The sequence below is a fragment of the Ceratosolen solmsi genome, unplaced genomic scaffold (genome assembly GCF_000503995.2).
Source record: "Ceratosolen solmsi marchali unplaced genomic scaffold, CerSol_1.0 scaffold56, whole genome shotgun sequence".
Taxonomy (NCBI): domain Eukaryota; kingdom Metazoa; phylum Arthropoda; class Insecta; order Hymenoptera; family Agaonidae; genus Ceratosolen; species Ceratosolen solmsi.
The window spans coordinates 4,207,699-4,220,237 of NW_011948425.1; the positions used below are offsets into that span (position 1 = coordinate 4,207,699).

The 12,539-nt window shown below is 52.4% G+C and overlaps 2 protein-coding genes across 2 annotated transcripts in view; both read right to left on the reverse strand.

The window, feature by feature from the left end:
- LOC105362866 (E2F transcription factor 1) overlaps positions 1-4,155 on the reverse strand; it is a 10,683-nt gene extending 6,528 nt beyond the window's left edge. The window contains exon 1 of the mRNA XM_011500391.1: positions 3,885-4,155. The gene's annotated coding sequence lies outside the window, so the exon portion shown is untranslated. The remainder of the gene's footprint in view (positions 1-3,884) is intronic.
- A 4,172-nt stretch (positions 4,156-8,327) lies between these two features.
- Positions 8,328-11,170, reverse strand: Archease (protein archease). The gene is made up of 3 exons (XM_011500392.1): positions 10,529-11,170; positions 9,738-10,304; positions 8,328-8,723 (listed from the first exon to the last, which is right to left on the reverse strand). The coding sequence occupies exons 2-3, from the start codon at positions 10,005-10,007 to the stop codon at positions 8,538-8,540; spliced, it is 456 nt and encodes a 151-aa protein (XP_011498694.1). The 5' UTR covers positions 10,008-10,304; positions 10,529-11,170; the 3' UTR covers positions 8,328-8,537.
- Between the last annotated feature and the right edge of the window lie 1,369 nt (positions 11,171-12,539).

Consider the following 12,539-nt stretch of genomic DNA (forward strand, 5'->3'; position numbering starts at 1 on the left):
CCCCCCCCCCCCCCCCCAACCCAACTCTCGCCACTCACTTTAATGTACTCTCCCTTTACCACCCCCTTTCATTCTGCCCTCGTCGCACCGACCCCGCCGCTGTGGGTCCTCGTCCCTCGCCCCGCCAACCATCGATGCTCGGAAAATCCGCGGCGGCTCGGAAAAGGAGCGTAGGAGCCCGGCGCCCGGCGCCGACGTCCTTGCCGCGCAAAGGGAATCGATCAGCGGCCACGCGTTTCTCCTCCGTCAGCGACGTACAGCCGCGTCGCACTTCACTTTGCTTCGGCTCGCCTTGCCTAGCTTCACCCCCAAGGGCGCGCGCGCTCAACTCCAAGACCCCCGTAATCTCGTGCGCACACCGAGTGTATTGCGGAACGTCGTTACGCGGCCCGATCCCCTTTTGTGACACCCCTCCCGCCCCACCCTACCACGCAACAACACCGCTGATGCAATTGCCGGGGCCCGCTAACCCCAGGATTCGCGCTTTACGGGCCCATTGTCGTCGCGCGAGCGAGCGCCAGATGCCGTTACGCCCTTGCGCGGAATTTATCCCCGACGATCGCGAGGAGGGGTTCGGACGCTCTCGCCTCGCAATATCCAAAGTTCTTGCTAAATTCCTGATACTGACTGGCGAATACTGAATATCTCGCGTGAATTGAAATAGGAAATAATCGGACGCTCCTTTTTATCCGAGTCAGCGAGGAAATTGAGCGCTGCAATCTAAACGCGCTATGAGGGGAAGACGAGGGCAAAAAAATCCACTCACTACTACACGTATACGCATGCTGTAGCTCGTGCGTCAACATATGATTTTGTAGTTTCCACGAGTTTCTCGATAATTGATCGTGTGCGCGCGCGTGCGGCTTATTTTTTCAAACGACGATTTGTTAGATAAGGCGGTTGTTGTTGAAAGTTACTGCTAGTAATGATAAGTACGTTTGGAAAAGAATTGACGACGTAGGAAATAATTATGCGCTTGAGACTGCAATATTAATCTGGGTAAAATGCACCGATTAATATGCTCACCCATAATATTTGCTCGCACATTTCTCTTGGAATCATTAATTTCAATCGGGTCACGTTTATTCGTTCAGGACCATTCGTTTTATTTAAATGTAAGTAATATCGATTTCATTCCAATAACTCCTTTGTATAACACAAAATAAACATATCGCGTTGAATGAAAAACATCGTTAAAAAGTTACAAATAGACTTCTGGACTGCCGACTTCGTATGTAATCGAAAAAGCATATATATATATATATATATATATATATATATAAACAAAAATCGACACTGATATTTAATTGCATGGCTAATACATGAAATGTTCCGTGTAAAATTAGGGACAAATGACATAAAGGATGAGAAATCGACTCATTCTCGGCAAATTGTCGACGAATAAACGGATCTCGCAAAGTTTTCTGACAAATCGTTTTAACGAAAATTGCAATTCTGAAAATGCCGATTTACTTTATCGTGGATAACGAATAACTGCGCGTTTAGATAAATTTTCCCAATGAAATACATCTCTACGTTAACCGATTGAAAACGAAGAGCCTCGTACACGAGCCGAGAGTCGAGTAGCTCATCAATCGAAAGGAGATAACGAAGGGAATAGAAAAAAGGAGAGAAGAGGATGAAATACATTTTTCCGTAAAGGCTAATCATTATATAAAGCTCATTACAATGAGGCAGGCGCGTACGTACACGCTGTACGGTGGAGTGAAGCCTAGAGTTAAAGAGTAAAAACGAGTGCGCAATGTTCATGTTTAGCTATTGAGAAAAAGGCCCAATGTCGTGCGATAATTGTACTTGAAGAGGGATAAAAGTAAAAAATGGAACGGAAAAAAGAAAGGGGGAAAAAATGAGAGAAAAGAAGGGAAGAAACGTGAAGAAAGCCAAACGCGGCTGTACGAAAATTTCTCACGACCTGAGACACGTCGAAAGGTATTTTGGGAATCGCTGGAAAGGTCGATCGACACCGAGCGAGGGCACACAGGTAGAGCGCTAAGGGCTCGCTTTTTGAAAATATCGATTCACCCGGCTTGAGCCATGGGGAGAGAAAAGAGAACGAGAAGAAGCCGAACGATGCAGTCGAAGCATCAGAAAGCATAGGAAGAGCATCGGAAACAACGGCGGCAGCGGCCTGCGGCGGCGGCGGCGGCGGCGGCGGCGGCAGCAGCAGCAGCAGCAGCAGCAGCAGAAGCAGCAGAATCGGGCGGTTTCGAGAGACTCGCCAGCCGGGTCACAAGAGAGGGCCAAAAGCTCTCACGTGCGGTGTAAAAGCGGGATGTCGGATTGGGGGAGGCGATGATAGAGATAGAGGTGGAGATGAAGGTGGAGGTGGAGCATGGGGTGGAGGTAGAGGCGTAGGTTGAAGTAGAGATGGAGGTGAGGAACGAGGGTCAAGTTGAGAAGGGATGAAGAGGCGAAAGCTCGGGCGGTCGTGTCCTTCCCCGTAGAGGAGCCGCCCGTTGAATGTGCCGAGTGACGGTACCTCAGAAGCCCCGTAAAATCGTCCTTTTTCCGACTTGCCCCGCACTTGAAGAAGCGCGAAGAGTAAAAAAGCCGAGGCACAATAAGGAAGGACGAGGATCGCAAAGTCAGCGCGTCTATGCGCGTATACACGAGAGCGTGGCGCGAATAGCCGACTCTCTCGCGAGCGCGCTAGTGACTTCCGTCGGAATTGATGTCGCGACCTGTGCACGACACACAATACACATGGATGTTCGCCTCGAGGAGAATCGACGAGAGCTCCGTCGTTAAGAGAAAAAGAGAGCGATCGAGCGAGCGAGCAAGCGAGGGAGAGCAAAAGAGAGCCAGAGGCAAGGAGCAATTGAAGGAGGAGGAGAACGAGAAAGAAGTTTATAGAGGGACGTGGAGAGGGGGAAGGAAAGCTTTTAAAGAGCCGCCCGCGACGTCGTGTCTGTGCGACACGAGGCTGTGAGAGAAAACGAGAGCGAGGCAGCAGCAGCAGATCGTTAACACGTCGAAATGTTTCTAAGGCCTTGTGTACTCTTGTCGTGCCTCGTGTGTGTGCGTACACGTACGTACGTGTGAGAATTTTGCCGGTCGAGACATTCGCTCTCCCGCTCACCATCTATCCAACGAGAAAACACATAATTCTTAAAGTGTTTTTGTGCCGCGGTGAGAGCACGAGAGAGCGAGAGAGCAGGACTGAGTAAGGAGTATGAGAAGAAGGCACAGCGAGGGTTAGAGAGGAAAGGGGCCAAGCGAGCACACTACTTTTCGTATTTCCTAGGAGCCTCTGTGCAAAAGAAAAAATAATAAAGGAAATATGAAAAGGGAGCGAAACGAAGGGAATAATAGGATGTGGCAACCTGGATTTATTATCCGACATCGATAGGAAAATACGTGCACCGCGTGTCGCTTCCCAGTTTTTCCCGCTAACCGGACGGCAGGGGCAACGGACACGACGTGTATATATATGCGCCGGCAGAGAGAGAGAGAGAGAGAGAGAGAGAGAGAGCGAAGAGAGAGTGAGAGCGCAGAGGGAGAGAGAGAAAGAGAGAGAGAGAGAGAGAGAGAGAGAGAGTGAGAATGAATCGTCGAGGCAAACCTCCGAAGGTAAACCCGACGATTTTTCGCAAGCTTGAACGCATCGGGAGTCGAGCAAGCGGGAGAGCAAGAGCGAGAAAGAAGAAAGTGAGCGACCGCGGAAGCGAGATAGACCTAAGTCGTACGTACGTACAGTCGTTGCGTCGGCGCAGGCAAGGGGGATCACGGCGACGTGCCCTACGATTCGGCTTTAACGCGCCGCCGAGGTTAGGACCGCGGATGTAGCAGCAGGCCCGAGGAAGGAAATAGCGAGCCGCGCCACCGAGACGAGGCCCCACGAGCGATGAGTTGCGCACACTTACTTGTGCTGCCGTGGGCGCTGCGGTGGTGGTGGTGCTCCTTCTTCCCCTCTGCCTCGTCCTCGTCGTCGTCGTCGTCGTCGTCGTCGTCGTCGTCGTGGTTGTCACGCCTGCCGGTCACCGGAACAGCTGCTCGCCGCCTCTCGGTGCTCAAACCCCAGTGGACTCGCGTGTCAGTCCCAGCGAGACATGGCTCGTACCGGCTGTGCTCGATCCCTGTCGTCCACGTCCGTCTCCTTCTCTTGCGCCTCGTCGACCCCTCACAGGTCCTGGTTATCGTTGTTATCGACGTCGTCGTCGTCGCCGTGGCCGTTGTTGCCGTCGTCGTCGTCGTCGACGCCGTCACCGCCGCTGTCGCTGTCGCAGTTGTCGTCACCACCGTTGCTGTCGTTGCCGTTGCCGTTGCCGTTGCCGTTGCCGTTGCCGTTGCTGTTGCTGTTGCTGTTGCTGTTGCCGTTGCCGTTACCGTTACCGCTGCCGCTGCTGCTGCCGACGACGGCCACCCTCGTGCGTGCGTGCGTGCCCGCGCACCGGACGCCACACGATATTTAAAGGGGGGCCCCACGACGAAGGGGGAGCCGCGCTGAGCAGGACAGAGCGCGAGCGCTTGTCTTCTCTCTCGTTACGAGCGGTGGCAAGCCACGGTCTCCATTTTCTGCGGGCACGAGGAGCGCGCCGAGGACGGCCACGAGGACGGGTTGAGCGCGGGCCGCCCCAAGAGAGAGAGAGAGAGGGCACGGCTTCGCCGAGGGAGTCGAGAATAAGTTGCGGCCTGCACACGGCCCCCTTTTCCCCTCTCTCTCTCCTCCTCTCCTTCCACGGTACTCTCCAGTCTCACTTCTCGGCTCTTCCCCTCGGCCGAGGGACTCGATCTTGCGGCCTCGGCTCGCACTGTCGTCGCCGCCGCCGTCGTCGTCGTCGTCGTCGTCGTCCTCGTCGTAGTTGTCGTTGTCGATGTCGTTGTGTCGTCGCTGCCGCCGCCGCCGCCGCTGCCGCTGCAGCCACCACCACCTCCGCCTCCGCCTCTTTTTCTGCGACGACTCACAGCGAAGTCGCTAAATCCAAACGCCCGGGCCTCGGCGGCATGTTCCTTCCTCAACCCGACCTTTCGAGGACTAGCACCGTCGTTGTCGTAAATGATTCTCTTCCTCCTCTTCCTGTCGTTGCTGCTGCTGTAGCTGCTGCTGCTGCTGCTGCTGCTGCTGCTGCTGCTGTCGCCGCCACCACCACCACCACCGCCGCCGCCGCCGCCGCCGCTGTCGCCGCCGTCACCGTCGCCGTATACTACTACCTCACTCGCGTTCGAGGGGCTGTGTGCGCGTGCCAAAGAGAGACGGCAATCGAGCGAGCGAGCGGCTGTATGCGTGCGTGTACGGGTGAGCGAGAAGGAGCAGAAACCGCGGAACGGCAGTTCTCTCGTCTTCTGGCTGGCAGAGGAGCGAGTTTCGGTACGATGGACCGTTTCTGGAGCTGATTAGGTTATTCAAGGATCGGCAATAATAAATTAGACCCCAGTTCGTTCACTCGCAAAGCTCCCCGTGGTTGCTCCTCCACGCGCGCCACTCGACTCCCTGTCGTCCTTGTCGTCGCACCGGCATCGGCCATCTGCCGGTCGCGGCTCGAAGCGCCGCTGCGCGCCAAAACCTGCGCTCGTATTTCCCGCTCTTCGCGCTGCCACGGGCTGATCGCGAGTGCTGCCAACTGTGGCTCGTGCTGCTGCGTCCGCCTCCGTCTCCGTCTCCGTCACCGTCACCGACCCCGACAACGTCCCGTCGCGGCCAGCCCTTTTCCCACGAGCGGCCCGGGCCTCCCTCGCAGGCTTGAGCCGCGGTCGGCGAAACACCCGCTACTCCCAAGGCAACGGCGGCACTCGTCCAGCCCCGTACCGTGCCTCGAGGAGGCACTGCCGTTCCCTGTCCGAGGAGGAGGCCGTCCGATCGGTCCTCCTCTCCTCCGTGGCTCCTCAACCAAGCAGGTGGGAGACACAGCTCCTTTCGACGACGTCCAACCGCGTGTCTCTCCCGCAGGACCGACGGGATCCACGCCACGACGATCTACCTACCGCCGAGCTCTTTCGATTTCACTCCCTCCCTGACTCCTCGCCTCAGGATCTCGGCTGCTCCAACGGGACACTCGAACTGAGTGCTACGCGCGGCTGCTTTCCTCGTCCGAAAGCGCTCGCTCCCAAACTAAACAGCCGCTCTCTCGTCTCTCGACGCTGTTCGCGCGCGCCTCCGCTGCGACTAGCTCCGTCTCGCTCCCACCCCTTCTGTCGCTCGCCCGTGGGCCGTCCCTCCGAAGGGACGCAGCTCTCCATCTTCGTCTCGCTCTCGCGGACAACGGAACCGCAGACTGCAGCGCACGAGGGAAGGAGTGAGAAGGAGGGAGGAGACGGCGCGACAGCCACGCAGGGCCGTAGAACCGCGGCGGGGGCGCCCACTGCCTGTAATTGGACAATTTTCGTCATTCTGCGGACGCATGCACGGGAAGGAGAGGGGTCGGTTCTTTTTACACTTTTTGTCCTGTTTCTTTATTTCTTTATTTTTGGTGAGTCGAATTGACGAGGCGACGCGGGGGCGGAAGGGGCTTTTGCGTGCGGGGGTTTTGGGTGGTCTTTATTTTTGACGGCTCCTCGCCTTTCTTTTTATTCAGGGTTACAAATGTGCGATTCTCCGATGAGGGGGAGCGCGCGAGCCAGAGGTTCTTGCGGCCCGGTCGCCGGCGATTTTACAAAACCCGCATGTAAACTGCATCGCAATGCGTTTACTCGACATTCTATGGGCCATCGCTAATTACATGCCTACGCGTTTACATCGTGTGCGCATACATACCTATGTACATAACATCACGCACGCACGCACACACGCGCACGCATCTATTTGTCTTTACGGTATATATATATATATATATATATATATATATATAGAGAGAGAGAGAGAGAGAGAGAGAGAGGATAGGAGAGAGACAGGGAGGGGACGAGAGAAAGAGAGAGAGAAAGAAGCGCATACGAGTATATGCATTCGTACGTATAAAAAACACATCTGCATACACCTAAATACAAGTGCGCGCGCCCGTTCCTTCTATGTGTAATTTAAATTTATGCACATACGCACGCAAGCGCATGTGCAAAAGTTGGTGGTTGTATGTGTTCGTATGTATGTGCCTGCGTGTGTATTCAACGCTCGTTTGCCTTTATTCGTTACAACAATATAATACGTTCGTTCGGGCATGAACGGCTCGTAGCTGCAAATCCTTCGAGCTGCAATCTAGATTACAATGTCTTGTACACTAAAAAATTCACACGGATGTCATCGACGTCGTTGTCGTTGGGTCGTCATCGTCTTCGTCTTCGTCTTCGTCTTCGTCTTCGTCTTCGTCTTCGTCTTCGTCTTCGTCTTCGTCTTCGTCTTCGTCTTCGTCTTCGTCTTCGTCTTCGTCTTCGTCTTCGTCTTCGTCTTCGTCTTCGTCTTCGTCTTCGTCTTCGTCTTCGTCTTCGTCTTCGTCTTCGTCTTCGTCTTCGTCTTCGTCTTCGTCTTCGTCTTCGTCTTCGTCTTCGTCTTCGTCTTCGTCTTCGTCTTCGTCTTCGTCTTCGTCTTCGTCTTCGTCTTCGTCTTCGTCTTCGTCTTCGTCTTCGTCTTCGTCTTCGTCTTCGTCTTCGTCTTCGTCTTCGTCTTCGTCTTCGTCTTCGTCTTCGTCTTCGTCTTCGTCTTCGTCTTCGTCTTCGTCTTCGTCTTCGTCTTCGTCTTCGTCTTCGTCTTCGTCTTCGTCTTCGTCTTCGTCTTCGTCTTCGTCTTCGTCTTCGTCTTCGTCTTCGTCTTCGTCTTCGTCTTCGTCTTCGTCTTCGTCTTCGTCTTCGTCTTCGTCTTCGTCTTCGTCTTCGTCTTCGTCTTCGTCTTCGTCTTCGTCTTCGTCTTCGTCTTCGTCTTCGTCTTCGTCTTCGTCTTCGTCTTCGTCTTCGTCTTCGTCTTCGTCTTCGTCTTCGTCTTCGTCTTCGTCTTCGTCTTCGTCTTCGTCTTCGTCTTCGTCTTCGTCTTCGTCTTCGTCTTCGTCTTCGTCTTCGTCTTCGTCTTCGTCTTCGTCTTCGTCTTCGTCTTCGTCTTCGTCTTCGTCTTCGTCTTCGTCTTCGTCTTCGTCTTCGTCTTCGTCTTCGTCTTCGTCTTCGTCGTCGTCGTCGTCGTCGTCGTCGTCGTCGTCGTCGTCGATGAAAGCAAAGAAAACTGACGTCGCGTGCAAAAAAAAATACCAAATGAAGAAAAAGGAGTCACAATCAGGCACGGGGTTACAAGTACGGCGCATATGACTTTGGGCCCCTGGGAGAATACGAGATGGGGAGGGGGTATTAGAAACGGGGGCCCGGTGCGTCCCATTCCCTAACGTATTTATTCCAAGTGTCCGCAAGTATAAAAGGACTACGGCCCCGTACGTAAGGGCTGAATATTACCCCCCCCCCCCGTTACCCCTGTTCGCGCTCATTCTCACTCAATCTCTCGCTTTCCAACCATAATAATAATGCTCCATGCAACCCGTCGCTGATCCCCACCATGGACATTCAAAGCGTACCGGACCGACGTCTCGCCCTTGCTTACCCGTTCTCGGGGGCTGAGCGAGAAGGGTCGTCGGGGCGGGGATCGCGCTATATCGAGATAGACGTCGTGATCATATGTCGATGATGACGAAGAGTTCGGGGCGCTGGGCTTCCGGTCGGTCGTGGATCTGCATCGCCGAGTATGTGATGGCCTTCACGTCCGCACCCTGCGTGTGCTTCCCAATAGTGAACTCCTCGCCGGCCGCCCGCGCCTTTATCCTAAAGTTCACCCTGTCGAACTCCACGATCTTCACTCGCTGTGTTGATTAGGCAGAAAAACAAGGCAGAACGTTAATCGAGAGCCGACGTTATCGCCGACAAAGCGTAATGAGATATAGGGAGGATCCGAGAGCCGCCTAATCTTGTCTGCCGAGATCGCATACACGATCCTCGATTACCATTCCCGCATTCTTCTGCAATGCTTCAGAGCCGTGGGTTATTGTAATGTAAGATATTTTATTATCGTTGGGCAAGAAAACAATGATTATGCAATTGGGTAGTGAAACTTTGCGCGCTCACCTAGGTGCACTTGCATCAAGCGCGTAATTATTGTTCTGTAAATAATACGTTGAGCAAGAATTGTACTCGAAAAATATGCTATGGCAATGCTAGACAATGACTACATCGATTCCGATCTGCGCTTCTTCATAATTTTTCATTAGCTCGTCCACGCGATTAACTAAGCCGGGGGCTTCGTTAACGTTTGCTTTCACATGCAATGGCCTCCAATTTGCCAATTGGATATCTCACACGATCAAAGCATCGTATACCCAATACACCCTTACGCAATACGAATCAATGCTAGATGATTAAATTTGCAATAATGCAAAGATAACCCGTCAGCGAACGCTATCAGTTTTGTTGACAAATTAACAATGCATTAAGCATCATCTACGTCGTAGTCGTCGTAGACGTCGCAATAATCTAAGTTGTCGTCGTCGTCATCCTTACCATCATTAAAAATCGTGATTTATAATAACAAGGCTATTATTTTCCATCGAGTCTTGTTGATAAGGGGAATCAATGTCTCAAATTACAATTTGACAACGTTACACTTTCTCCTACAATCGAACATCTTTTAAGACTCTCAAGCAAAAACAGAAGAAAATAATGATATATCGTTGCTAACTGTGCTCGTGCTCAACATTATCGTCGCTTTTATGAGATTTTCATAAAATTATTCATAAACGTGAGAATCGATGTCGCTTGGTACGTAAGAGAAGGCGGGGGGCATTTCGCGTTCCGTTATAATCCGAGGGAACAAGATATACCTTAGCGACGAGGTAGGGCTCCGCGCAAAACATGTAGAGCAGCTCGTCTAGGAAGTGAAAGAGGAGACTTAGCATGTCGTGGCCCTGGGCCACCACGTGGTGCACTTGCTTCACCTCGACAAGCTCCAGTTCAGTTATGTAGTTGAACATCGCGATGGCGCATTGCTCGAAGGCCTCCTCCAGGGTCTCGCCCCATGCGTGCAACCTAGAAATTAAAAGAAATCGACGCTTAGAAGGATACGCTGATACCAAGAGCGCCGCGTGTTGCATCGATAATGACAAAATCGGTCCATTGGCTTTATAGGTTAAGTCCGACCCATAACCTCAATCTCCAATGATATCGTCACGTTGTATCCAGCCTAATCGTCTTACAACCATGTCGATAAGAATTGCCATCGAAAAGCACTCTCCTAGATCTCCTCTGTACCAACCAGCGAAATTAACATCGAGTGCCCGAGCCCCGCTCGGCTCGACCCACGTTTCCATTCCAACCTCAAAAGTATGTAATCACGCGAGCGACCATCGACTCTCTCGGTACTTACTGAACGTCCGCCGTGTGGTCGAGATCTGCAAGAGAAAGAGCAAAAGCCCATTATCAGAGTCGATGACGATCGAGCAGCCAGCCATCCGTTCGATCGATCTTAATAGTAAACGATCGAACGAAAATGGGCCGAGTCGCGTTCCAAATGGAAAAGGCAAAAGAAGCGAGCGCCTTCGGATTAGCCGGCGCGGCTCCGAAAGCCATCTATCACAGATTCCCCATCATAACCCAAACGGTCCCTCATACTCACACTCGTACTTGCACTCCGATACGAGGTAGTCGTCGTCGGTGGGCAGCAGTACCTCCGCATCCGCACAATCCACGTCCATGATCCGCTCAAGCGCTCGACTCCATTCGCACTCCGTCACAGCTGATCGCCTTCCACGTGAGTCGGCCGGATCAGCTGATCCCGTGTGACAGCTCGCGCGATCAATGGGCCGCGTTGCAGAGGGCAGCACCGGGCGACGAGAGGCGCTGATACAAGTGCGTTTTTTTTAACCCCGCGACCTGTTACCAGCCTCTGGCGGCGAGTTCCCTACCGAATCGCGCGCCGCGCCACCTGATCGACCGCGCTATAAGCACGAGGAACGGTGCCGGGGGAATAAGGAGAGCAATCCTGGTGCCGAGCGGCGGCAGTGAGTAAAGCCGGCGCGCGCACGTCCCCGAGACAGTTTACTCTTTCTTTATTAGTTCTGTCGTATTTGTCATCATATCGAAGGGCATGGGGCGCGACCCTTCTCTCGATGATACACCACCCGTCCCGACCCTTACGTTACTTCCTTTCGTTTATACGAATCGAGCGAGAGAATCCGCCTTTGCGCTCGGCATTTCCGGGACTAGTTGTGGCTGTCACTAGTGGTGTGGCGCGCCCGTCGCCCAAATGACTCGCTCGTCTCCTCCGAGGACACAGCTATATCGGCGGAGAAGATCGTCGCTCGAGATGCTTTGCCACCGGGATGCTCGATGAAATAAGTAAACAATGAACAAGTGATTCATCATCGGGAGGGCAGTTTATTAGTAATTATCGATCGTTTCATCATCGTTGTAATTTGACAATAAAACATAAGTATCGCGGGAGCCTTGAATCGATCGTCGTTAAAACAATGAAATTATTATTATTGCCTATTAATTATTTGCTTGGCGTTATTAAGCTTCTTATTGTGCATACCGCAAACACCGTCCTAATTACGATAATTTCTTTTTTTTTTCGGCTAATACAGACCCTTGCGCGCCTAATGAAGTAGGCGGTTACATGCCTGCGAGCACTCGACGATTAATTCTATTTGGTTGTTTTACAACTAAGGTGATGTAAGCTGTGCCTCTCGTAGGTAGGTAGTTAGGTAGGTAGGTAGGTAGGTAGAAAGAGAGAGAGAGAGAGAGAGAGAGAGAGAGAGAGAGAGAGAGAGAGAGAGAGAGAGAGACAGAGACAGAGAGACAGAGTACGATCCACGAGTACAACTTGGAGGAGACGAAGAGCTGTAGCGAATCGTGGAAAAAATAAGGATCGAACGGGATCTCGTAACAGACCTTGCCATAGAACCCAACTGAAAATAGTGACTTTTACGGCAACGAAGGAAATTATCGCAAATACATATAACAAGGCAAATGAAAAACGGCTATTTAAAGAGATCGAAGCATCGTTGATGAAAAGTCGGCGTTACACATGCTAACGATGGAAAATCAATTATTCGCCTTTGTCTCTCTCTCTCTCTCTCTCTCTCTCTCTATCTATCTATCTATCTATCTATCTATCTCGTGGCCGTGGTGTTTTTCAATTGCCCAGTCACTGATAGACGCAGGCGGCAAAGTCGATAAAGCCGGAAAAAAGCTTGTCGCGATAATAGCGTCGTTCAGGCCAAAATTCAAATCATATTCTAGAATAGCACGAGAGCGCATTTACGAGAGGAGTGAGTAAGCATATGTAGCGGCCGAGCGCGTTTCTACATCCGTAATGTGCCGAGAGCAAAGAGCTTCGTTATGCCGTTTATTATGGAATTGGCACGAGTGCGTAAATACACGGAGGTAGCGTCGGTCTAAAGGACTTTGCCGCCTCCTTTCCGACACGGAGATCGACGCACTTGCGCACTTGTCCTGATCCGTCTCACACGGCGGAGGTAGCCTTCTGCGCAGAACCAAGACCTACATAGAGTCTCTGAGTTACGGCCAACGCGCGCAGCCTCCCATTTTCATCCTCGTTTGCGCGTGGCGTTGTGTTTTTCTTTTTAACTGCCTGTCGGCATTAGTCGGGGGCGAAAGGACAA

Excerpts from the sequence above, each read along its gene's own strand:
- Archease (XM_011500392.1), bottom strand. The coding sequence starts at position 10,007 with ATGCAACACGCGGCGCTCTTGGTATCAGCGTATCCTTCTAAGCGTCGA. Across the intron at positions 8,724-9,737 it reads AGCCCTACCTCGTCGCTAAG|CGAGTGAAGATCGTGGAGTT; the intron begins GTATATCTTGTT and ends TAATCAACACAG.